This window comes from Herpailurus yagouaroundi, unplaced genomic scaffold (genome assembly GCF_014898765.1).
Source record: "Herpailurus yagouaroundi ecotype Mexico unplaced genomic scaffold, PumYag 194, whole genome shotgun sequence".
Lineage (NCBI taxonomy): Eukaryota > Metazoa > Chordata > Mammalia > Carnivora > Felidae > Herpailurus > Herpailurus yagouaroundi.
Window position 1 is genome coordinate 6450149 of NW_024412425.1, and position 26088 is coordinate 6476236.

The 26088-nt window shown below is 48.7% G+C and overlaps 1 protein-coding gene across 7 annotated transcripts in view; it reads left to right on the forward strand.

Moving 5' to 3' along the window:
* The first annotated feature begins 351 nt into the window (after nucleotides 1–351).
* SLC7A9 (solute carrier family 7 member 9) overlaps nucleotides 352–26088 on the forward strand; it is a 27770-nt gene continuing 2033 nt past the window's right edge. For 2 of the 7 annotated variants that reach the window (XM_040446246.1, XM_040446245.1), the window contains exons 1-13: nucleotides 352–466; nucleotides 1008–1165; nucleotides 2950–3097; nucleotides 3378–3620; nucleotides 3995–4120; nucleotides 4352–4451; nucleotides 5176–5220; nucleotides 5684–5807; nucleotides 7349–7452; nucleotides 13416–13512; nucleotides 14591–14740; nucleotides 23822–23996; nucleotides 25745–25858. In XM_040446246.1, the coding sequence (XP_040302180.1) occupies nucleotides 1070–1165; nucleotides 2950–3097; nucleotides 3378–3620; nucleotides 3995–4120; nucleotides 4352–4451; nucleotides 5176–5220; nucleotides 5684–5807; nucleotides 7349–7452; nucleotides 13416–13512; nucleotides 14591–14740; nucleotides 23822–23996; nucleotides 25745–25809 (1473 nt within the window). In that variant the 5' untranslated portion in view covers nucleotides 352–466; nucleotides 1008–1069 and the 3' untranslated portion in view covers nucleotides 25810–25858. Of the gene's footprint in view, nucleotides 467–520; nucleotides 702–1007; nucleotides 1166–2949; nucleotides 3098–3377; nucleotides 3621–3994; nucleotides 4121–4351; nucleotides 4452–5175; nucleotides 5221–5683; nucleotides 5808–7348; nucleotides 7453–13415; nucleotides 13513–14590; nucleotides 14741–23821; nucleotides 23997–25744; nucleotides 25907–26088 lie in introns of those variants that run through there. The other 5 variants (XM_040446247.1, XM_040446241.1, XM_040446244.1 and 2 more) reach the window with 5 other exon arrangements.

A 26088-nucleotide genomic window follows, 5' to 3' on the forward strand; every position in this document is an offset into this window, starting at 1 on the left:
GCACCCGCCCTGCCCAGCCCAGCAAGTGACACGCACGGCGGTTCCTCTTTGTGCCGCCTGACCTGGGTTGTAAATACAGCCCATTAAGGCAATAAAAGAGTTAGTTCCAAAGTTTATCCCCTCGGATGCCAGTCTTCGGAGGGAGTTGTCCTTACAGGATGTTGCTGATTTGGGGGAATCTGGTTAAGGACAAAAACAACGTTCTAGACATAAATGAACAACACAAAAACATTTGTGCACAGAAACTGGCTTGCCTGACCCTCCCCTTTCTGTGTGCTGTGTCCAAGCTTCATTGCTTAAAAAAAAAAAAAAAAAAAAAGGTGTTTAATAATTACCTTCGTTGACCTCTGTACCTTCTGGCTTCCTCCACTCCTGGGCACAAGACATGGCCATTCCTAGGGCGCTACAGTGCAGACGCAGCCGCCAGCCTCGCTGGGTGGCTCCTGGACTCTGCGAGGTCAGGAAGGTAAGGCCCGAAGGGCGATGGGAAGGTTCCCTACTCTCCTGGCCAGAGGCTGAGAGGGACTTTATTTGGAGAAAGGGGACAGGAAATGACTCGAGCCGAATCTCCTCAGCATTCCATGCCCGGTCTCACTCAATGAAAAGCATCCCCTTGGCCTGCCCGAGGCGCCTCTACTCTTGGGCAACAACTACGAGGAAAGCGGTCATTCCTCGCCATTGATGCCACTGAGTGTATTCCAGTATGTTCTAAAATACTTCTTTTTACTTTTGGAAAAAAGAAGCTGGAGGTGGAATGACTTTTGAGTGCATCTTTGTTGACGAGCAGGAGCTGACCGGTGGGGGCGGGGGGCCTTGGAAAAGAGCCCGGGACCCCCCTTCCCCGCAGCGTCAACAGCAGTCAGGGTGGGGTGTAAACCCCCTGGGACTGAGCAAGTCTACCCTAAAACAGTAGCTACTCATCTGCTTTTGGAGTCAGGCCCCACGGGCCCGGAGGGCTGCGAAGGAGAGCCCTCGCTGAGCCCGTGTCTGCATCCTGTCCACTACAGCATCTGCTGAGTCGAGGCCCATGTCCTCCTTGCAGCTGTCCTAGAACTGGCAGGAGGGGAACATGGAGGAGACAAGCCTGAGGAATCGGAGAGAAGATGAGAAGTCCATCCGGAGTATCCAGAGTAAGGAGCCCAAGACCACGAGTCTCCAGAAGGAGGTAAGCTTGGTCCCTGGGCACCGGCCCTTCCCAGGTCAAGGACAGCAAGAAGGGGCCCCGGTAAAGTCCCTGCTGATCCGCGTTGTAAAGCACATCTCTAAGTGAGCAGTTCTTTGGACGTACCTCTCTCCCTCTGGCCAGTGAACTTAGCATTTTTTTTGCGAGGTTAACGCATGTGCTTCTGTGTACCTGGCAAGTACCTGGAGGGGCTGGTGTTTGCCCAGACCGATGGCCTCCGGGCGCGCGGGGCCCGTGGTCAGACAGGACCTTCTGATGTTGGGATCCCCTCTATAGTGTCTTTACCAAGAATCTGCCCCTTGTGTGTCCCTCGTATTCCTTCAGTGATGGGAAACTCATTCCGCTTTAGTGAGTCTAGCAGGGATGGTGAGTGTGACGTGGGTCTGACATGGATGAGCCCTCTGAGACGGAATGTATGTAGTAATGGCTGGAATCGGAGGTGCCTGCGCCCTAGAGGGGGTCAGTGTCACATGGGGCTGGCAATTGAGCTGCAGGGAAGGGGAGCTTTGTGGGGAGGGGGGAGTGGAGACAGAACGGAGCTCGATGCAGGTGGATGGGTGTGGAAGGACAGCTTCAAACTCACAGGATGAGGAAGGAGAGTTCCAGAACAAGATCAGAATGGCTTTGAGGGCCCAACTAGTGGCCTGAGCTCTGGGCGGAGCCTCCAAGAGCTCCCATGCCTGATGGCAGAGGGGATGGAGGAGGGATTTGGGGGACAGCACCACTCGACTGTGGGTTGGCCTGGGAGCTGGGGTCCCTAGGAGTGGCTAATGCATGTTCCTGCCCACCGAACAGCACAGAACTAACTCCAGGTGGTCCTCAAGTCATTCCTAAACTCAGGCAGCTTCGGGGTGAACGCTGAGGGCCTCTGGGCTGGTCAGCCACATGGGCCATTAGAGGAGAAAAGCCGAGACCAACCCGCTAGTGCACCCCGGCCCCGAGGCCAGCACAGGAGCTGACCCTGCTCCCGGGCCCCTCCCCAATTGCGTGTGACCCTTGCTGGCAAACCGCGGCCGGGGGCTTCCGCGTTCACTGGACTCAACCCGCGTAATTCCGTACATGATGTGCAGATCTTCAGTGTTCAGTCTGATGGGTATTGACAAACTCCTCACCCTAGAAAGCTCCCTCTTGTCCCTTTCCAGGTGGACTCCCCACCCCAGCCCTGAGTTTCTATTCCCATAGGTTAGTTTTGCCTGTTCTTAAATTTCATAGGAATAGGATTCCACGGGACGTGTCCGAAGCGGGGCTTGTCGCTAGGAAGCTCATACCCTGCAAAACAGCATCAGAGAAAGTTCACAGCCCCCAGATGTTTCTGTGCCTAGAGGCCTGGGTTTCTCCCACCTGTCCCCACCTCTGCTCCCGAGAGGCCAGGGCCCCTGGTCAGGACCCCCAGCCCTGATTTCACTGTTTGCTAAATCAGCCTTCACCGTCTGGGCCCCTTGGTCAATAAGAGTAGAGGTTGGGAGACTGGAACCTGAGCCGGGTCTACCCACTCTGGCTGTATACCCCTGGACAGTCACGTGACCTTTCTGTGCCTCTATTTTCTCCTCTGTCAAATGGGGTCATGAGGCCGTGGTGAGGATGCATGGACCTGATGTAAGTGAAGCCTGGTGTTTTGCTGCAACAGCACAGGCCAGAAGCGCCTTCACCTGGGCTGTGCCGGCTGCACTGAGGGAGGGGAGGGGGGAGAGGGCTGAGGGCTGCTGTCTCGGGCCGCGTGGCGTCCTGGGTGGTGGCACTAATGCTCCCCCTCCCCCACATCCAAGGTGGGCCTGCTCAGCGGCATCTGCATCATCGTGGGCACCATCATCGGCTCTGGGATCTTCATCTCCCCCAAGTCTGTGCTCAGCAACACGGAAACCGTGGGGCCCTGTCTCATCATATGGGCGGCCTGTGGGGTCCTCGCAACACTGGGTAACAAAGACGCCCCTCCCTGGCGAGCTCTCCCTGTGGAAGGTGGGCGCGGGCTGTGTGAGCACAATCTGTGTCCTGGCCTTGCTGTTGCCAGGGGTTCCTTTCGACACCCGCGGGCAACCAGGTGTAAATTGGGCTGCTCTGGAATGAGCAATGGCCAGAACTCAGGGCGGTCTGCGGAGAGGGCCATGGTGGCCCGCGTGGGCGTGGCCCAGAGGGAGGGGGTGACCAGGGCCACTCCTCACCAGGGGCCTGAGGGGACCCCCTCTCTGTGTTCCAGGTGCCCTGTGCTTTGCAGAGCTTGGCACGATGATCACCAAGTCGGGGGGCGAGTACCCTTACCTGATGGAGGCCTTCGGGCCCATCCCTGCCTACCTCTTCTCCTGGACCAGCCTGTTCGTCATAAAGCCCACATCCTTTGCCATCATCTGCCTCAGCTTTTCGGAGTACGTCTGTGCGCCCTTCTATTCGGGCTGCAATCCCCCTCCGGTTGTCGTGAAATGCCTGGCTGCCGCTGCCATCTGTGAGTACCCGAGTGTGACGCTCCGGGCTGGGGTCAGGAAAGACCCGGCACAGGGGACGTGGGGAGGCAGGCCTTGGCTCCACCATGCCCAGAAGAAGGCCGGTGGGCCTGGAGGCACTGGCGAGAAGCAGGGCAGGGTCTGGTGGGGGCCCAAAGCCCTGGCGGTGGGCGATCGTCCCTCAAGGCAGCACTCACCTGGGGACTGGCTGCTTCTCCATGTCGTGGGACTCAGGGGTCCTCGCCGGGCACACCTGATGAATGAGGCAGTGGAGAGGACAGGATCGGGGGCAGGAGACCCTCTCAGGCCCCCGGGAAAGGAGGGAGGTGTTGAGCCCAGGGACGCACGACATCGCCCCCACTCTGGCCCCTTCCAGTGCTCATCACCACGGTGAACTCGCTGAGCGTGCGGCTGGGGAGCTACGTCCAGAACGTGTTCACGGGGGCCAAGCTGGTGATCGTGGCCATCATCATCATCAGCGGGCTGGTCCTCCTGGCCCAAGGTGACCGGCGGCTGGAGGGGAGGGTGGGTGCCACTCGGAGGTTGTGCTCTGAGGCTTGTGTCTCAGAAAGCCTGGCAGGAGTTCAGCAGGAAGTATCTGTGGTTTCTCTGCTTTTCAGAGTCTGTCTGATAACCTGAGGCCACAATTCCTGTCCTTCTGTCCCACGGAGATGAGGCAGGATCCCAGTGTGGTCCTCTGACACCCACAATCCACTGTCTGACTTAATTACAGGGAACACAAGGAATTTTGAGAATTCTTTTGAGGGCACAAAACTGTCTGTGGGAGCCATCAGTCTGGCATTTTATAATGGACTCTGGGCGTACGATGGATGGTAAGGTGCCCCCCATCTGGTTGGGATTTCTCAGGTACGATGCTGAAACCAGGGAAGGCAAGGACCTCCCCTTCCTCGGGCTTGCGGGGGGGACCCTAAAGTTCACCTCCACGTCTCCATTTGGTTCAGCACCCACCCCCCCGCTTCTGTTCTCCTCGGACCCCACAGATGCTGAAACCCCGAACCCTTTCCCAGCCCCGCAGCAGGCCTGAGCTAGAAGCTTCACTGGACACAGACAGGCTCAGCCGAATTGGAGGCCGTCAGAGCTGCCCAGGCACTCGATGAGGCACCAGTTCTCAGAGGCACTTCCATTGCACCCTGGGAAATGCTAGGTGTAGTCGACGAGATTCTGTTTATGTTCCGTGAGGAAGAAGCGTGGCCCCCCAGGACGCTGCTCCTTCCCTCGTACAAAGCAGATTTCATTCTCCTTCCAGACAGTGACACTAACAGTTTTTCAAAGCAGCCTGGGGACTCGTGCCTCCCCAGTAATTCTTGAAAACTTCCATGATTCCCACAGAGGGCAAAGACTTATCACTGACAGACGTGCAGACGTTGGGAGCCCCACCATCGTGGGGCTTTCTCCAAATGACATTACCCTGGATTCCTGCAGGAGAATTTTCTCTGTGGTGGAGGGTCTTCAATGAGGCCAACCTTTACTTTGTGTTTCACAACCTTAGCAAAGAAAGTTGAAGTTATGTTACTTGTGTGCCTTTTCTTTCTCTAGGAATCAACTCAATTACATCACGGAAGAACTTAGAAACCCTTTCAGGTAGGAGAACTGAGTCAGGCAGGAGACGGTGGGCCAGCAAGCACGTTTCCCTTCCCCAAGCACCACGTGGACCCCCTTCCATACTGCGAATTGTTCCTTATAAGCTCATGTATATCCGCTCATCAGAGCTCGGTTTTGCTGTGGGAAAGTGGAATCGTAGCAGAGAGGATGAATGAACCCCAACTTTATCCTGGGCTTATTTTGCTTTATGAACAGTTTGACCTCCCCACCCTGGAGTCTGAGAGTGGGAGGGTTCTTTCTCATTTGAAAATGTCATGTCCCACAGCCCCTGCTTGTGGGTGGGCCTCCGGAGGCAGCAGTGACCCCAGCCCACTACAGGGAGAAGTGGATGGCCAGCTGGGTGGGTGGGAAGAAAGGACTGGACAGAGACAACAGTCTTGTGAGGCTGTCACGGGATGCTCCGTCTGACCCTGGATCCCTGCCCCTCGCCCCGCCCCCCCAGAAACCTGCCCTTGGCCATCATCATCGGGATCCCACTGGTGACAGGCTGCTACATCCTCATGAACGTTTCCTACTTCACCGTGATGACTCCTACCGAGCTCCTGCAGTCCCAGGCGGTGGCCGTGGTGAGGACCCGGAATCTGTGGGGAGGGTGCTGGGGTCTGTGGGAAGCTGAGATACCCGCTCGAGATGAGGGAAATAATCGTCTAGGACATGGGCGGAGGGAGGGATAGCTGTTAGGGACAGCAGCAAAGACCCAATGCCATGGAAGGCCGCGGGCAGGTGGAAGCTTCTGTCTGTGACCTGGGCACACGCACTGAGGGCGGGTGGAGCAGGGCCGGATTTCCCCGGGGTTGGGGTTTTGACAGACACACATGTGTGTGAGAAAGCGCAAGGGAGGGACGGAAGGAGGGAATCAGAACAACAGACTGCAAGTTAAGCTGGTCAAGGAGGGTCTCGATGACAAGGGGGATGGGTGTGAAGGTCCGCAGAAAAGGTGGGGAGGGCCCCACATGCCTGAGGCCTTGTGGAGCTGGGGTGGGACAGGAAATGAACTGGAAACAGAGACAGGGAGCAGACGCCATCTTGGTTATGATGAGGTCACTGACCACCAGGACAGGTGGCTGAGGTGCAGGGAGAACAGGGTCGTGCTGAGCAAGGTGGTCAATTCCTTGACCCCTTGACTTTGGTGAGGGGCCACGGTGTTGGAAGGAAACTGGGACAAAGAATTAGGACAGGGAGGAGTGGAGAGGAGACTTCTGTTACTCAGTGTTAGACGGTGGGGGACAGTAAAGCATCCCAAAACAAAGAGCTGACTCCATACAGTTTACACAGCATTCTATTCAGGATAACTTCCTGACAGGGGAATCCGGCAGAGGTTGATCAAGGCTCTGCGCAGTTATTCTCTGCAAAGTCTGGGCCTTGGTCCACAGATTTGATAGAGCGAGGGGATGCACAGAAGGGCACTGGAGTGAGATCAAAGGGCTAGCATGCACCCAGTTGCCAGCCAACCTTTCATGACAACCTTGTGGCACCACCTGTGCACCAGGAAGGGGAAAGACCGTGTTCTAACAGAGTCCTGGGAGGGCAAAACAAGTCTCCTCCCATCCCAACCTTGGCAGGCATTTTTTTTTAAATTTTTTTAACGTTTATTTATTTTTGAGACAGAGAGACAGAGCATGAACGGGGGAGGGGCAGAGAGAGAGGAAGACACAGAATCGGAAACAGGCTCCAGGCTCTGAGCCATCAGCCCAGAGCCCGACGCGGGGCTCGAACTCACGGACCGCGAGATCGTGACCTGAGCTGAAGTCGGACGCTTAACCGACTGAGCCACCCAGGCGCCCCCTTGGCAGGCATTTCTAAGGGATGTAGGTTACCGGGAACGCGTAGCCCCGGAGATCACCCAGAAAACATGAACACGACGGACGGAGGGCCAAGGATGGAGTATCATCAGCTCCGCTACAGTTCAGGAGGTGGGGGTGGGGAAGAATAAGTCGTTTTCTTCCGGAGAGGTTCTCTACTTTCTCCTCTCCCAGAGGGATTCAGAGCCAGTGCCCACCCAGGGGTGGGGGCCTGGGCCCCCCGGGGAGAGCCCAGCAGCTTCCTTGGGACCCATGGCTCCTGGGGGCTGTGCGAGACCTCAGGACTCCTCTGCTTCTCTCTGCAGACGTTCGGCGACCGCGTTCTCTACCCGGCCTCTTGGGTGGTTCCGCTGTTCGTGGCCTTTTCCACCATTGGTGCTGCCAACGGGACTTGCTTTACGGCAGGCAGGTAGGGGACCCCAGCACTCACCCTGGGGCGGTGGGGGGGGGGTGGTGGTGGCGGTGGCAGCAGGGCCCATTCCACACTTGAGGAAAACAAGACCCAGGGTGAAAGTCCTTAGGGCTCTGCCAGGCTAACACATCATGGCATAACAGAAAACACAAAGTCTAACTGGAATTTGAGTAGAAGCCTAAAAAAAAAAAAGAAAAAAAGAGAAAAGAAAACCCAAAGTCCTAGAAAGGGAGCAAAAAGCTTGGCCGAGCTTGCACACTGGCACTGGACCCGGTGGCCCCACTGAAGCGAGGCCCGGGCTTCCTTGTCGGCGGGGAGCAATGTTGCCAACTTCACCAGGCAGTTTGGGGACACAGGGTGACAGGCACGCTGGGGCTACTTTTCACCTCGCCCCGTCTTTCACCTAAAAATATTTCTTGAACATCTTCCCATGTGAACATACACATAACCTAGATCAGGTAGTCCCAGCTTAGGCTTTCAGGCCACCTTTGTCACTACTCAACTCTGCCAGTGTAGCTCGAAGGCTAAGAGCTGGGGTTCTGTTCTGCCCAAACTGTATCCACACAAGCAGGCATAGCTCACCAGCCCCTGCCAATCCCCTGGACCCTCCTGGTCTAGAGAGAGTTAACAGCGGTGTTGTATTCCATTTTGCGATGTGGCACAACTTAACCTCGGCTCACGGGCTGAGCGGGGGTGGTGGTCACAAACACTGACGCAGGGAACATTCTGGAACACGTCTCTGCCCCAGTGTCCAGTGTTCTGAATGGATAGATTTCCTTAGAGTGGAATCGCCAAAGTTTCTGTGCTTACACACTCTATGCCACGAAACCTTTCTTCTGAAGCCGCCGTCAAAGCACGGGTTGCGCTGGTCCAGCAACATTCGTTCTTCAAAAGCGTTCGGCTCTTCTGGATTCTTTGCATTTCTATAGGAATTTTAGAATCTACTTGTCAATTTCTACAAAAAGGCCCTCAAGGACTTTGATCAGGGCTGCGTGGAACCTGCAGATCAGTTTGGAGAGGGCCGCCATTTTAATGGTATTGATTTTTCTTAATCTAGGGGCAAGGACCCGCTCCCTTTATTTAGGTCTCAATTTTTTTCAAATACAGTTGTTTCAATAGTTTTTGAGTAGTTTTGAGAGTATGTGGCTTTTGCATATATTCTTTCAGATTCACCTCAAAATATTTCATTTTTTTGCGCTCTTGTAAATGGTATTTAAAAACTTTTTTTCAGTTTCTGAGAGTTTGCTGCTAATATTGAGAAACATAATTTCAGTAGCTCCACTGAGGTTTAAATCCCATAAACTCACTTTGTAATTACACAATTCAATGATTTTAGTACATTTATTAAGCTGTGCAAATGTCCTCACAGTTCAATTCTAGAACATTTCCATCACACCAAAAGTTCACTCCAGCCTAATTACCGTTAATCCCTGCTCCCACCTCCAGCCCTAGACTAGCACTGACCCGCCCCTGTGTCTATAACTTTGCATTTTCTAGACAGTTCACTTAAATGGAGTGATACAATATGCCATTTGCCTCTGGCTTTCTTTCACTCAGCATATTAGTTTTGAGGCTCATCCATGGCATAGCATATACCTGCTCGTTCCTTTCACCTGCTGAATCCTATGCCACTGTCTGGACATACCACAGTTTGTTTATCCATTCACGGGTAGATGGAGGTTTGCATTGCTTCGAGTCTGGGCTATCATGAACAGTGCTGCTATGAATTCACACATGGGTTTGTGTGGACATATGTTTTCATTTCTCTTAGATTCCCAGGACTAGAACTGCGGGCTCATGTAGTAGATCTGCGATCAGCTTTTACAGAAATGGCTTAACTGTTTTCCAAGTTGGTTGTCTCGTTTTAATTTCTATTAGCAATACGTGAGCATTCCAGTTTCTCTACATCCTCACTAACACTTGGTGTTGTCTTTTTAATTACAGTCTTTTTAGTGGATATTATGTCATTGTGGTTTTAACTGCATTTCCTTAATTACTAATGATACTGAGCATCTTTTTATGTGATTAGCCATTCATGTATCTTCTGATGAAATATCTATTCAAATCTTTTGTCCAATTTTTATTTTTTATGTTTTCAATGTTTATTTTTGAGACAGACAGTGACAGATTGTGAGTGGGGAAGGGGCAGAGAGAGAGGGAGACACAGAATCTGAGGCAGGCTCCAGGCTCTGAGCTGTCAGCACAGAGCCCGACATGGGGCTCAAACCCACAAACCGTGAGATCATGACCTGAGCTGATGTCAGACGCTTAACTAACCGAGCCACTCAGGTGCCCCTTTTGTACACTTTTTAAATTGGGCCATTTGTCATCTTATTGAGTTGTAAGAATTCTTTATATATTATGGATACAAGTCCTTTATCAGGTATCTGACTTACACATATTTTCTCCCAGTCTGTGGCTTGTCATTTTTTTTTAATGTTTATTTTGAGAGAGAGAGAGAGAGAGAGAGAGAGCGCGTGCACACACCCATGCACATGAGCTGGGGAGAGGCAGGGGCAGAGGGAGAGAGAGGGAGAACCCCAAGCAGGCTCCGTCCGCACTGTCAGCACAGAGCCCTATGGAAGGTTTGATCTCACAAACTATGGGATCATAACCTGAGCTGAAATCAAAAGTCCAACGCTTAACCCACTGAGCCACCCAGGCTCCCCAACTTCTCTTTCTTAATGGTGTTTTTGAAATGTACGTTTTTAACTTTGACAAAGCCCAGTTTGTCACCGTTCGTGTGTCACGCTTTTGTTGCCATATCTAAGAGCCTTTGCGCAAGCCAAAGTCACAAAGATTTTTTTCTTTTGTTTTACCCTAGAAGTTCTATATTCTATAGGCGTAGCCCTCACATTTAGGTTTGTGATCCATTTTGAGTTAATTCTGTATCATTCATGTGCCTGTGCAGCTTGGGGGTGGCCTGGGACTTGTGTTGTATTGAATTCTGTTGGAGAGAATTTATTGTGGGGTCAAATCTAAGATTTTTGCTTCCTGGTTTCTGAGTTTCCTATCTCACATAGACAAACTTTTCGCCTTTCAATAACACCTACCCGTGTTTTCTTCCAGTATTTTACTTTAGCTCTTTGATCAATCTGGAATGTATTTTGATATGAGGCTTAAATCTCACTCCTCCCCCCGCCCCCAACCTCTACCTGTTGTCCCAGATCCTGTTGATAGTCCGTCCTTTCCCCTACTGGTTTGAATGATACCGCTATGCCCAGCATGCCGGGTTCACTCCATATCACCCATGGGCCCTGTCCTGGGCTATCACCGCGTGCAGACGCTTCCCAGCTCCGGCCACACAACACTGGGGAGAACCAGTGCTCCCATGTCAGTGCTCCACTCCTCCTTGCCTGCTCAGCCTTCCAGCCACACTTGCAATGATGGTCTCCAGTTCCAAAAGTCCTGCTTGCGTTCTGAGCACTTGGAATTTACGGAGGGCTGTTAAGCACGGAGGGGTTTACAGCGTGAGGTCACAGCGCCACCTGTCTGTCTCCTTCCATCTGGCGACTCCTTTAATCCCAGGTTGACTGGCTTGTTCTGGGAACTAATCCGACGCCCTGTTTATGTCGTTTTCAAAGTTCAAATACGTACTTTTAATAGACAGGGCCCTTTGGCCTTTGTATTCCTGACTTGCGATTTTATCGTATTGTTGTCAGAGTGTGGGATCTTTATGACCTCACTTCTTCGGAAGCTTTAAGCAGCTTACTGCAGTTTTTATAAATGCTTCCCAGGGTCTGCAAAATAAGGTGTATTGTGTTCCCGCCGTCTCGATTTTTTATATCATCATCAAGCTTGTGCCTTGACTGTTCGAATCTTCTGCTCTCGGGGGATTTGTCAAGTTTGGCCTTCTCTCTCAAGGGCTCCTGTTTTTTGTAGTTTCTGGGTAGACGGCTTCCGTTTTCAGAGAAAACTCTTTTTGCCTTACGTTCTGTGTTGTCCGATACTGATACTGCGGTCGCTGCAAGCTTTAGGATGCTGCTTTTGGTAACACATCCCCCAACCCTTGTATCTTCCACACTCAGCGGCTCTGGCTTGTCTCTTTCAACAAGCCCCCCCGGGGGCATCTCGGGCCAGGCCAGCGGCCTCTGGTCACAGTTGACGTGGTTACTATTGCAGTGGGACTAATCTCCAAGTATCGTGGGGTTTTCTGGCTTTAAAAAAAAATCATATTCTGATTATCCATCAAATTGTCGTTTTTTTCTTCTGCTGAGGTGGCAGTTGTATTTCTATTCTTTTAGCAATTACCCAGCAAATTGAACTCGAACACCTAAGAGTCTACTAGCCTCTCTGTTCTCTCCCCTCTCCCGCGAGGGCTCTCCCTTTCACATCGTCCAGTAGGTGAGCTACACCTCGTCTGTCAACCTGCCATGTGCAGGACAAAAATTAAAAATACAATACTTATGATGGGGTTCGTGAGCAAATGGCTGAGAAAGAATTCTTGAAACGCGTTTGGTGCAAAAAGGTGATTTTATTAAAGCACGGGGACAGGACCCAAGGCAGAAAGAGCTGCACCGGGGTTGTGAGAGTTTTTAAGCAAGTTTCAAAGGAATTTGGAAGCAAGGCTTTCAGGACCTTGAGGGGCTAGCTGCTGTTAAGATAAGGTGACTTTTAGTCTTTAATCGAACATCAACGTGAAGGCACTAAGGCAGCCACGAGTTCCTCGAGGAGGGTCACACGCTGCACGTTTCTATCGGTGGTGTGTATCGATGGGCTGCAAGCCGTAAGGAGATTTCATTGCAGCGACGTTTCTCTTGCCTTTGTCTCCCTCGTCACTCACATACATACCAATGTGTTTTACTGCTGTTTCCTTAACGTTGCTTCTTCAATCAACTCCTTCTGAGTTCAGTCCCTGTTTGTTTGTTGGAGGAGACTTCTGAAGTTTCCAATGAGGAACGGAGAGCAGAAAATGTGCCGTAGTTATTGTTTACCTACACATGTACTTACTAAGTCAGTCGTCTTGAATGGTAGTTTAGCTACACAGCACAGGAATCCGAAAACCAATTTCCCTCATCGCCAAAAAGATTCTCATTCCACGTCTGTTATGATTTTGCGTGTCCTAATTTTGTAGCTGATCTTTTAAATTTGGAAGCTTAAAAAATTTTTTTCCTTCCACTATAATATTTGTATCTGGGTATGCTTTTTTTTTTTTTTTTTTTTTTTTTTTTTGTCTAGAGCTGGATTTAATTTGAAAGTTGTTTTTCAATTCCATGAAAGCTCTCTACCCTTCTTTGAGCTTGCCTTACCCCGTTTAATATATTTGGGCTTCTTCCTGTTTCTTAATTTCCTGTCTGCATTTTCCATTTCTCTACACTTCGTAACTCAGATCTGGTTTCTAATTTATTTTTTTCACTGGCACCTCGTATATCAGTTGTTGATTCTTAAATTATGGTAATTTTGTATTTTTTAGAAATTTTTGGCATTTCCCCTTTTTTCAACATTTTAAACCTCGTCTTTCAGATTACTGAATCACCAGGAGTTCTTGGGGGCGGGGAGTCTAAGCTACTTGTTTGCAGTCTGCTGACCCACCCTTAACGTGTTTTGGTTCAGGTTTTGAAATATGGAAATTCTGTACAGCTTGGATTTAGGGAGTGCCAGGCTCCCCTGTGTTTGCTTCTGTCGGGTGCTCTCAGCACCGGGGTCCACTGCCCCTAGACTGGTTTTTCCATTTGCTTCTTGCCTAACTTTTGAGGACACAGAGCAGGTCGAGTCTCCCCCCAGGGCAGCCCCCTGCTCTTCCCCATTCATGTGACCCACGGTACCAGGATGCATTGCTCTCAGGAGCACTTAACCGCTTCACCTACTTCCCCCAAACTGACTCACCCCTAGAGACCGACTCCCACTGACAGCACCAGGTTCTGATTCAGTCCCTTTCTCCGTGGCCTTGGTAGTGAAGCCCGGTGATGGCACGACAGTCTGCACGCCCATCCACGGGTGCTGTATTATCACTTTTCCAGACTTGTGTACGTGGCGGGCCGGGAAGGCCACATGCTTAAAGTGCTCTCCTACATCAGCGTCAGGCGCCTGACTCCAGCCCCTGCCATCATCTTTTATGTAAGTATGAATTCCGCCATGAAAACACCCCCTTAAAGACAGAGGGGCCCTGAAGTAAATCAGTATTGCTAAGCCCAGTGGTTTTCCAAAGGCCCAGGTTCCGTTAGTCCTCAGCATGAAACAGGTATATGAAACAAGTTACCCAACGCCTGCTCCTCCTTCTGAGTTGATCCAGGAGACGCTGTTGGACTCTTCCAACCTTGTACCCTCCGTGAGTCTTACAGGTACATTTGTATGTCTGGATCCCTGCTAGCAAACTATACCAAAGCCCACTAGCTTACAGGGAAGGAGAATAAGGCATTTAATGAGGTGCCTGGTAACTGCTTCTTGTTATGACCCAGGAATTTAGACGGCATGGCATCGTTGAGCAGTAGAGGAAGCCCTCTGACATCTTCTGATTGGAGTTTCTCAGTAGGGGACAGTCCCTGGTCCTGTGCAACTGTCTCTAGTACCTATGGTCTCTATGGACCATCCAAGCCCAGCCTCGGGGCCAGACTCCTTCCACCTCTTACGGAGAACATTGCTCTCCATAAGCCTACACGCTTTGAAGATGAGGAGAGGGCCCAAATCACAAAGCCCAGGCCACACAGCCGAAGGCAGGGCGGGGTCAGACTAAGGCTGTGTTGCAGCCCCCGGCCCTTTCCCCTGGCAAAGACTTTCCAGTGGGAAAACGTATCAGAACACTGGAGAGGTGCCTGGCTGGCTCAGCTGGTAGAGCCTGTGGCTCTTGATCTGGGAGTTGTGAGTTCAAGCTCCACAGTGGGAAGAGAGATCACTCAGAAAAGTAAAATCTTATCAAGAAAAAAAATTTTTAAAGAAATCTGGTGTGATAAACATGTGTGTTTTGTTCTCCCCCCGCTTGAAACTGCAACTTCACCGAGTTCTTTCCATCAGGCCTCGGGGAGAACACCCATCACAGCCAAAGACTAGTTTAACCCCACCTATATGGGATATGTAGGTTTCTGTCATGCAGACCTTTCCATCCACAGGAAGCACGACTTCCTTAGCCTCCTGTGAAGTGACAGGGACCATGTTTTTATGTACAAGTGACCGAAGAATTCACTCTTCTTTCCACTAGGGCATCATAGCAACTATTTATATCATCCCTGGTGACATAAACTCATTGGTCAATTACTTCAGTTTTGCTGCATGGCTGTTTTATGGCCTGACGATTCTGGGATTGGTTGTCATGAGGTTTACAAAGAAAGACCTGGAAAGGCCTATCAAGGTAAGTTTCGTTGCCTCAAATGTCACAAGTGGCTTTGATTTCTTGAAACGGATTAGAGGTAACTACACTTTAAAATCTAGGGGCATGCTTTCTATTTCCAACCGGAGTGGAGTTTGCTCCTGATTTCTGGCCCCAGACCCATTCCTGTGCAGGCAGCCACTAATAGTCCACATCTGCGAACTGTCTGGGGCTCCCTCCCTGCACAGCTCCCCGAGGTGGGTCTAAGAAGAATTTATTTTGTTTTGCTTATGTTAGGGGCTTTTTGTTTTGCTTTGGAAACAACAATACGATTGAATTCTTATAAGAGCAAATGCAGATATAAGAAAAAGGTGGGGGGGGGGGCGCGGCGCCTGGGTGGCTTGGTGAAGTGTCCAACTTCGGCTCAGGTCACGATCTCACAGTTCGTGGGTTCGAGCCCCACATCGGGCCCTGTGCTGACAGCTCAGAGCCTGGAGCCTGCTTCAGATTCTCTGTCTGCCCTCCCCCCCAACTTGTGCTCTCAAAAAAAAAAGTTAAAAAAAAAAAACTTCTTAAAAAAAAAAGGTAGGAAAGCTGAGGACTTAAGTAACTAGGACAAGAACAGGATCATGTCTTTAGCTTTAGGATGTTGTTTCAGAAGTGTGCCTGGTGGTCTTTCTGGCACTGAAGCTTGCCTGTGGCCAAGTCTCTAAAGTCAGCGGAGACATGGAATTTGGCATTTCCACTTCCATCAGGTCACCTGGCAAGCAAAATCATGATGGTAGAACAGATTTTTTTTTTTTTTTTAAGGAGATTGAAGTTTATTGACTATAGCACAAGAGAGCAACGGGCAGGTCAGCAAAGCAGAGGCTGTCTGCTGGTGGAACAGATTTTTCATCTGTACAAAATCCCTCAAACAAAAGGTATTTGGCAGAAAATAACAAAGGAGGTAGGGGAAAAAGGATCTAACACACGTACAGTTGGAGTCCCTGATGAATGAAATAAAAGCAACAGAATTCTTTTTTAAAATTTGTTTTAGATTTATTTTTGAGAGGGCACACAACAGAGTGGGGGAGGGGCAGAGAGAATCTGAAGCGGACTCTGTGCTGACAGCAGGGAGCCTGATGGGGGCTCAGACTCACAAACTGTGGGATCATGACCTGAGCCAAAGGCGGATGCTTAACCGACTGAGCCACCCAGGTGCCCCAAGCAACAGGATTCTTAAGAACTGTAATTCAAGGAACGTGTATTAGGGTCAGAAAAATAGAAGGGGGACCGAGAGAGGAAGGGATTGGAATCAGCATACCAGAAGTCGTATGACATCACTTACCGACTCAGAACTAGAAGGGGCAACCGGGAAATGTATTCTGATTGAACTCTGCAGCTCCAGAAGATCATGCTGTGGGTGTCCACTCCCCCTCCTCTTTCCTCCCCCCACCCCAGTCCACTTACAAAGGAAAGAAATTAATACGGGCACCAAAATTCTCATCAGCAACACTTCATATCCCGAGACAGTGGAGCAACCAATTTATGGCGTTCAGAGAGAGAAAATATTAGCCAAAGATTTTATATCCAAACTGACCTCAAAGAATAAAGTTACCAATATGAAACACCTCAAGGCATGGACTGTTGCATGAGACCTTTGGGAGGAACCACCTAGAGAACGAGCTTCAGAAACCAAAAAGTTTGTGGCCCAGAACTGGACTCAGTGACGGCAGACAGGGAGACAAAAGAGGGATGCTAATATGAAGCCCTCACAATTTGATGCAAGATGGAAGAGAAAGCCTATGAAAGCGTGCCGGGTAAGGAAAGCACGCCAACAAGACTGCCCCGGGGTGCCATCTGGAATTAGACATGGGGAGGAACGAGAAGAATCCCTAGCTAATTCCATTACTGCTTATTATAGACACTATGGAACAAAGAGATTGTAAGGAGGGTACGGTGTGATATCTTCTATTTATAATGGTAACTGTCGGAACAAAAACAGCATTTATAGATCCCAAAAGTTATATCCAAAATACACACACACACACACACACACAGACCATATTGTAAAAGACCCTCTCTAGAAAGACTTAAAACAAATCAGAATATCTTCCTGGTTAACATTTTCTTGGTAGGAGGTGTATTAGGGTTGTTTGCTGTTACTCTGTTTTTTTTTGCTTATTACAAGTTTTTAACACCCCGAAACTTTCTAGAATCTATAAATCTCTTAATAGTCCCATTTCCAGCTGCTAGTTATGTAGGAAAATTAATATTTAAGTCCCAAAATGTAATGCGATGTTTTCAAGACGTGTGAGCAAAGTTTCAAATTGCGCTCCAAGTCCAACACAAGTCAGAATCGTGTGTTCGCACAGTGAAAAGTGAGAGTGTTCGCACAGTGAAAAGTGAGAGTCACGTGCCCTCAGGTGCTGGGAGACCGTGTTACTGTGTGAACAGTAACCACTTGTTAACAACCAGATTCACTGGTTGGTCACCAGGAAATCACTTTTAAAGCAGTTTACTTCCTGGTGTAATGCATGTGTTTATATGCATTTGCTGTGTTTTAGTTACATTTGAGGACACTGGTTGGGAATCTGGCATTTCCTGTGATACGTGGTATTTTTTCCCCCGTTTAAAATAAGAGAAACAGGCCTCAGGTGAGAGTTTTCCCACAGAATGTCACTCTTCAAGGGCAGAAAACTGACAGTAAGTAGCAGTCTGCATAAAGGAATATAAAACAATGTGGAGCCCAAACCTGTCAGTTACATGAATAAGCTAATCTATTCAGTTTACATGAGTTTAAATCAACCATTAAAAGAAAAAGACTTTTCAGAGAGCGCCTGTGTGGCTTAGTCAGGGGCCGGCTCTTGATTCTGGCTCAGGTCCTGATCTCACGGTTCCTGAGATCAAGATCCGAGTCGGGCTCTGTGCTGACAGTGCGGAGCCTGCTTGGGATGTTCTCTTCCCCCCCGCCACTCCCCTGCTCACCTTTTCTCTCTAAAAATACATAAACATTAAAAAAAAAAAAAAAGATTTCTCAGGCAGGTTTACAAAACTGTGAAAAAACTAAAAGGATATCAGCAAAGAAATACCAAGCAAATGAAAACACACAGACAACAAGATTTGTGATCTCAGCAAACAGGCACCAAGGCCCAAAGCACACTTCAGTGTCCTTCGTAATGCTAAGTGCTTCAGTGGTGCTGAAGGCTAAAATCCACAATAAAGAGATCACAGGTATGAAAACCTAGTCACCAGATCACACGGTAGTCATTTTCATGAAGCGGCAACCTCAGAAAGTACAGCTAGACACAGACACACACCCTAACAGGAGACTTTAAAGTGGCTCCCTTCAGGGACGCCTGGGTGGCTCAGTCAGTTAAGCGTCTGACTTCAGCCAAGTGTGATCTCACAGCTTGGGGGTTTGAGCTCTGGGCTGACAGCTCGGAGCCTGGAGCCTGCTTCAGAGTCTCTGTCTCCCTCTCTCTCCACCCCTCCCCTGCTCATGCTCTCTCCTAAAAATAAACAAACATTAAAACACATTTTTCACGCATCTCCCTTAAGTCCCGGACAGACCCAGACATTGCACTGGTACAAGTGACAAGCCCTAAACAGCAGAACAAGGCAGATGTCAGAGACCATATCAGACTGTGAGGCCCCAAAATAGCAAACACACCTTTTCAAGTGCATATGGGACAGGGCTGAAAACTGACAGTCTTTGATGCCACAAAGAAACCTTGAAAAAATCAGAAGGGCAAACCACATTCTCTATAATGCAATGACACAGGAAAGTAATCTTTAAAAATTAAACTTTTCAACCCAACAGGAAATAGGAAATGAAAGTACACAATTTCCTTAAAATGACAATAAAAATAAGACATAATCTTAGGATCGGTGCTCTGAGAAAGTTTCGTTGCATTAAATACAACAATAAACATGAAAACAGGCAACTCAAAAAGCAAGAGAAGGAACAACAAAGAAAACCGAGAATGTAGAAGGAATGAATAAACATGAAAGACTTTAAGATTTTTAATTGGATTATCTGGTTTTTGGAATTTCCCTGAGAATTCTGATTCTGATGGGGTTAGTTTTAGTAACTTTACATTTTCCTAGAAAATTGTCCATTTCGTTGAATTTATTTACACTGAGTTGTACAAATTTGTTTTATGATTAAAAAAAAATTCCCATGTTCTGGAGATTATTTCCCCATTTTTGTTTCTTATTTGTGCGTTTGTGCCCTCATTTTTTTAAAAGGTTACCCACAGGGGCACCTGGCTGGCTCTGTCAGTACAGCCTGCACTCTTGATCTTGGGATTGTAAATTCAAGCCCCATGTTGGGTATAGAGATTACTTAAAATCTTAAAAAAAATTTTTTTTAACATCAATTCATTTTTGAGAGACAGAGACAGAGTGTGAGCGGGGGAAGGGCAGAGAGAGAGGGAGACACAGAATCCGAAGCAGGCTCCGGGCTCTGAGCTGTCAGCACAGAGCCCGATGCGGGGCTCGAACCCACGAACCACGAGGGTCAAGTCGTGACCTGAGCTGAAGGCGGGCACTTAACCAACAGGCGTCCCTAAAATTCTTAAATAAAACTGTTTAACAAATAGAACAGAATTATGTTAAAAAGATAATATATCGTGAGGCGCCTGGGTGGCTTAGTCGGTTAAGCATCTGACTTCGGCTCAGGTCATCATCTCGCGGTTTGTGAGTTTGAGCCCCGCGTTGGGCACTGTGCTGACAGCTCAGAACCTGGAGCCCACTTCAGATTCTGTGTCTCCTCCTCTCTGCCCCTCCCCTGCTCATGCTCTGTCTCTCAATAATAAACGTTAAAAAAAAAAAATTGTTTTTAAAGATAGCATACCATGACTAAGTCATGTCTGTGCAAGAACAACTAAAGATCAGAAAATCTACTCTCTCCCAAAACACATAAACATTAAAAGGGGGGAGGGTGGCTGAGTCGGTTGAGTGTCCAACTCTTGATTTCATCTCAGGTCGTGGTCTCACAGCTCGTGAGACTGAGCCCCGTGTCTGGCTTTGCACTGGCAGCACAGCGCCTGCTTGGGAGTCTCTCCCTCTCTTCCTCTGCCCCTACACTGCTGGTGCTCATGCTTTCTCGCTCTCTCTCTCAAAATAAACAAATCTTAGATTAAAAAAAAATCAAATATGGATTTAGTTCATGGGTAGATAGAATTCATCATATTAATATACCTATGGAGGAAAACCCTACAATCACCTCTCACAGATTTCACCAGACATGATTCAATATGCATTACTGATAAAAAACAGGAATTTATCACTATTTCCTTAGCATGAACACACACACACACACACACACACACACACACACCCCTTCGGCAAAATGCTAACAGCTGTTTTAATTGAGAAGGTGACAGACACTACAGAGGTCCCCGCTGAAGTGAGGCACAGGCGCCTTCCATGTCTGCTGTCATTTAGCTCAGTTTGAAGACAGTAACAAGGCAATGAGACGAGAAGGCAACTCGGAGTGGCAGAGCTAGGAAAGCCTTTCTAAAGTGTCGGACTTCCTCCTTCCCAAGACACCACATCGTGCCTCTGGAAAATCCAAAAGGATTAAAGAAAAAACTACACGGAAATATGGTCAAGTAATGAGACGTAAAATAAACACACTGAAATCAATAGCCTTTTTATAAAAATGGCATCCACTTAAAAGATCATGAGTGCACTTCATTCCCCCAAACACATTAATTCGCGAGTGCCAAGTCGTAACCTCAGAGGGGAGGCCTCTTCTGAAAGACGGAAAAGGTCACCTCAACAAAGGAAAATTCACACGTGTTCTGAGTTAGGAAAAATCAGTATCCTAAAGATGTCACTGCTTTTTAATGTAGACATTAAAAAAAATTTTTTTTTTTTAACATTTTGAGAGACAGAAAGACAGAGTGCTAGCAGGGGAGGGGCAGAGAGAGAGGGAGACACAGAATCTGAAGCAGGCTCCAGGCTCCGAGCTGTCAGCGCAAGAGCCCCATGTGGGGCTCGAGCCCGTGGAAGCAAGCAAGATCATGACCTGAGCCAAAGTCAGACACTCAACCGAATGAGCCATCCAGGCGCCCCTTAGACATTTAATGAGGCCATGATATATCAGATCTTTTTTCTAGAGTTAGAGGAGTTGATTACAAAGGTCACACTGAAGAAGCAAGATGAACAGCCAGCAAAACAGAGAAGAGGATATTGAAATATAAAGGTTCTAAAATTTAAACATAATGGTGCCTATGCATGAAGAAAATCTAAATTATGGAAATTGCTTTGTCTTCCAAGAATGGGTGAAATCTTTCCTAGGACTCAAAATCCAGAAATGAAAAGGGAAAAATGGACAAACAAAACCCGAACAAAATCAAAATGTATGCATTGAAAAAAAGGGGGGCGCCTGGGTGGCGCAGTCGGTTAAGCGTCCGACTTCAGCCAGGTCACGATCTCGCGGTCCGTGGGTTCGAGCCCCGCGTCAGGCTCTGGGCTGATGGCTCAGAGCCTGGAGCCTGTTTCCGATTCTGTGTCTCCCTCTCTCTCTGCCCCTCCCCCGTTCATGCTCTGTCTCTCTCTGTCCCAAAAGTAAATAATAAAAAACGTTGAAAAAAACATTTAAAAAAAAAAAAAGAAAAAAAGAGAGGGAATTTTAAAACACGTATACGTAGCAGATGGGGAAAATACCTGCACTGATATCACAAAAAGAAAGGGGGCTAATACCCTTAATTTAAAGAGTTCCTACAATTGGGACGGGAATCACCCACATCTGAAATGGACAAAACATATCAACAAACAACAGATACGAAAAGACAGTTCAGAGAGCACCTACAGTGATACTTAAAGATGAAGCAAACGAACCCCAACCAGCTCCACCTCCCGCCAGTAAGAGAACGCAGACCACAGCTCTGGTTGCCCATCAGTCGGGCAGACACCCCACACGCTGGCCACACTCCTCGGGGAGCAGCCCACTCGCACACGGCTGCCGGCATACAAGTGGTGTAGCACATTTGCACTTACCTTTTCATCCGGACACCCCATTTTGAAGTAATCTACCCCAAGGTGAAATGGGCAAAAATATGAAATATACACAAGATTACTTACTGCGGCAAAAGGTTCAGCACAACCCAGGAGTCAATCAGTGGGAGACCGGTTGAATAGATTTTGACACCTCCACGAACCAGAGTGGTATGCAGCAGTAAAAAACGGATATTTTTTACTAGGTATTAGTATGGTATTACTATGGCCCTATCTCTGCAACATATTAATAGAAAAAAAGCCAAGTGCTGCGGCGCCTGGGTGGCTCAGTCGTTTATTTTTATTTATTTTTGAGAGAGAGAGACACACACCGAGCACAAGCAGGGGAGGGGCAGAGAGAAAGGGAGATACACAACCTGAAGCAGGCTCCAGGCTCTGAGCTGTCAGTGCAGGGCCCCACGCGGGGCTCGTACTCAACGAACCTCGAGATCGCGACTTGAGCTGAAGTTGGATGCTCAGCTGACTGAGCCACCCAGGCGCCCCCTGGGTGAGTCTCAGGTCACGATCTCACAGTTCGTGATTTCGAGCTACGTGTCGGGCTCTGTGTTGGCATCACGGAGGCTGCTTGGGATTCTCGCTCTCCCCCTCTTTGCCCCTCCTCCACTCACAGTCTCTCTCTCAAAATAAATAAGTAAACTTCAAAAAAAAGAAAAGAAAAAAGCAAAGTGCAAAACTATCGTTTATATGTTTGGTATCTTTTATCTGGGGGCAGTGGAAGATGAACATGTGCATGTATGGTTGCACTTCTATGTGTGTTTATTTATTTTCAAAAAGAAATAGGTCAGGGGCACCCGGCTGACTCAGTCAGTGGAGCATGTGACTCCCGATCTTGGGGTCATGAGTTCAAGCCTCACATTGGGCGTAGAGCTTACTTAAAATCTTAAAAAAAAAAAAAAAAAAAAAAAAAAAAAAAAAAGAAAGAAAGAATAAAGCAAAACTGGTAAGAAATTTTAAGTTATGTTTTTTTTATGAAATTTATTGTCAAAGTGGTTTCCATACAACACCCAGTGCTCATCCCCAAAAATGCCCTCTTCAGTACCCATCACCAACCCTCCCCTCCCTCCCACCCCCCATCAACCCTCAGTTTGTTCTCAGTTTTTAAGAGTCTCTTATGCTTTGGCTCTCTCCCACTCTAACCTCTTTTTTTTTTTTTTCCTTCCCCTGCCCCATGGGTTTCTGTTAAGTTTCTCAGGATCCACATAAAAGTGAAAACATATGGTGTCTGTCTTTCTCTGTATGGCTTATTTCATTAAGTTATAATATTTTAAAATTTAGAAGGGAAAAAAAATCCCTCAAAACTGAAAACAAATAAAGAAACCTTACTCTGTGACAAGTAAATGACAAAAGCACCCGGAGGAAAACTAAGTGCGGTATTTTGAATGAATCTCCCTGTGGGTTATACTCTGAGGTTAAAAAGAACTACAGGACATCTTACACTTCATAGCACCACTTACAGTAGTGGTCTGAAGATAGGACTGGTACAGTTACAGGCACGTTGTAGGACAAAGCAAGCAACTATGCTAAAGCCATTTAAGAAACAAGATTTTCAGAAGCGTTAAGAAAAAGTCTAAAGTAAGGAAAAAATGAAATCTTACCTTTGAATTGGAAATAGCAGTGTGAACTTGTGAATTTTTCCCTTTCTTGAAAAATAAAGTATGTTCTGTCTCTGTAAAAGAACAAGGAGTACTCCAACCCCCCAGATTATGGTTTCTAAACGCCATTTCCTACTAAAAGAAAACCGTTCCCTGGAGAAATGGAGGAATCCAGACCCAATGGCACTGGCTTCCTCTCCTGCCCCTGAAGCCACTGACTGACCCTGGCGATTCAGAAGTGGGACAATGAGACATTAAGGGCCTCATGATGGGTTTAGGAAAGGAAGCGCTGCCGTTCCAACGACCAAGTATTCTTGCCTCCAGACCCAACTACCAGCGTGCAGAGAACTTTCAGGGAGGGGGGGGGGAGGGGGAGGAATTAAAATTACTGAAATTGGAGGAGGGGCACACAGAGTTCATTACATTCTTTCCCACTCAGTGTTTTGTTTTGAATGAAAACTTTCGGGAAGGACAGGAGTGCACGTGGTCAAATCATGACTCCATGTTGTCTCGCCTGCAGGTGCCTATTTTCATCCCCATCTTGGTGACTCTCGTCTCCGTGTTTTTGGTTTTGGCCCCAATCATCAGCGAACCCGCGTGGGAATATCTCTACTGTGTGTTATTTATACTGAGCGGCCTTATATTTTACTTCCTTTTTGTCCACTATAAGTTTGGATGGGCTCAGAAAATCTTAAGTAAGTACCAACACGGGGACTGTCGTGCTGTTGGCGAGGCGCAGACAGGCACAGCGTCCCGCACCTCACCTGTCCTGGTCCTACCAACTTTCTTATCGCAGGATCTCAGGCAGCTAGCAAATTTCATCCTCTCAGTGTGACACCTCTGGGGTCCACCCGTGGCCTCGTCCCTTGTCCCCTTCAATTACTGTTAACAGGAAGGGACATCACCATCTGCTGTTCTTATTTTCCACCGTAAAGTACACATAACACTGACCATCCTAACGGTCTTTTAAGTGTAGGCTTCAGTACGGATAAGTGTATTCACATCGTTGTGCATCCAACCTCCAGAGCCCCACTTTCTTTCGTCTGATACACAGACACCATCTGAGGCTCAGCAGCACCCCCGAGACACCCAGAACGTGACAGAGTCGGGACGAGGGCCTGAGCCTTCCAATGCCAGAGCCACAGCTCTCACCACTCAGCCATCCTGGCCCCTCAGCTGCTTTAGGGCAATTGTTAGGAAGCGTAGCTACGTTAACCACTTTCACTTTGGAAAAACAAAGTCGTGGTACCAAGTACATCAAGGGGCCTCTGCGTACAGCACACCTGGGGGGGGGGGGACACTCACAGCGTCACATCCTGTGCTGCAGATTCAACCACAGGGAGCCAGCCCCCAGCACCCTCGCCTGTCAAGGGTCCTCTACCTCTGACAGCCCTTTCTCGGTCCCCCGCTCCCTGTACTGTTTCTAGAAGGCGGGAATTGGGCTGTGCAGTTTCACTCCGGGTCTATGCAACAGCCACCTAGTATCCATAGAGTAGATGTGACGAAAACAGGCCCCTTCTCCCTCAGCTTGTCCGAGCAGGAAAGCAGGGAAGCACAGCCGTCCCTGCAGGCACTCCTATCTGGTTTTACTTCCGTACGTGCGACTCAGGGAGACGTACGAGGTACGAAAGCAAAACCCAACTGCAAGGCGGTGAGGTTGACCCTGGACTTTCCAGGGGCCGCTCCCCAGCCCGGGCACTGCCTCACCTGGGAAACCTGACATAGGTGTTACAGCAAGAGCGAATCTGTTTCATGTTAACAAAGTGAAACCAAACCCAAAATTCGGCTTTATTGTTTCTACCGGGGACATTTTCCTTTCCGGAAGCAGCTCTCCCCACCGCACAACCTCTTTCCTCTGATCGAAGCCCGAAGCTGAGAGAGGGCTGCAGGCACACGACTAGAGACAGGAAAGTCCGGTGGTTACTGTGAGGACAGCCGTTTTCCCCAGGCCTCGGAGCATGAATTCAGATCTGATCGTCCCGACAGAGAATCTAGCCAGGACGACTTACGACCTACAGGGACAAAGCAGGGCTTACCTCTGAGCTTTAGAAAACTTAGTCCACCCGCTCCCTGCAAAAACTGGTAGGAAGCTGGGCTTGAGGAGGTGGAAAGAAGAAACTATCTGGATTTTAGGCAAGATGCAGGCCCGGTGCCTTCCAGCCACATATTCAACTCTTGGTCAGTGGTAGTTAAATATGTACACACGAGTCCTGCAGATCTTCCCTGTAGAGGACGGTGTTTGGTAGCAATAAAATAGCAGGTTCCCAATGCTTTTCCAGGAAGTAACTTACCTCCACAGAGCCACTGTGGCTCCCAGGATGGTTCTGAGCCCCTCGGGCCCCTGACCCCTGAGCGCAGCTTGAACAGAGGACACGGCCCCAGGGGGCGGGAGCCAGATTTCTGCGCCCCTCTGACTGCACTTGTTGACTGGCTTTTGCTCCAGAGCCCGTCACCATGCACCTTCAGATGCTGATGGAGGTCGTGCCACCAGAGGAAGCTCCAGAGTAGCAAGCCCGGCCTCCCGGAGCCAAGTCCAAGCTGCGACGGATTTATTTGTGTAAGCGGTATTTGTGGTTATCTCTACCTGGTGTCTTCCTCAAGGAAAAAACAAAACAAAACAAAACACGTATTCAGGTGTTCATAACGCTGTTATGTTTCCATAGCCTCAGTTCTCTGGGTGGGGGTTCTAGAGAGAACGGACAGGCGTTTGCCGAAGTTAGGAGTGAAGATGCAACCTAACTGAAGGCTGGCGGCCAGCCAAGGGCTCAGTGAAAACTACCACCTTAC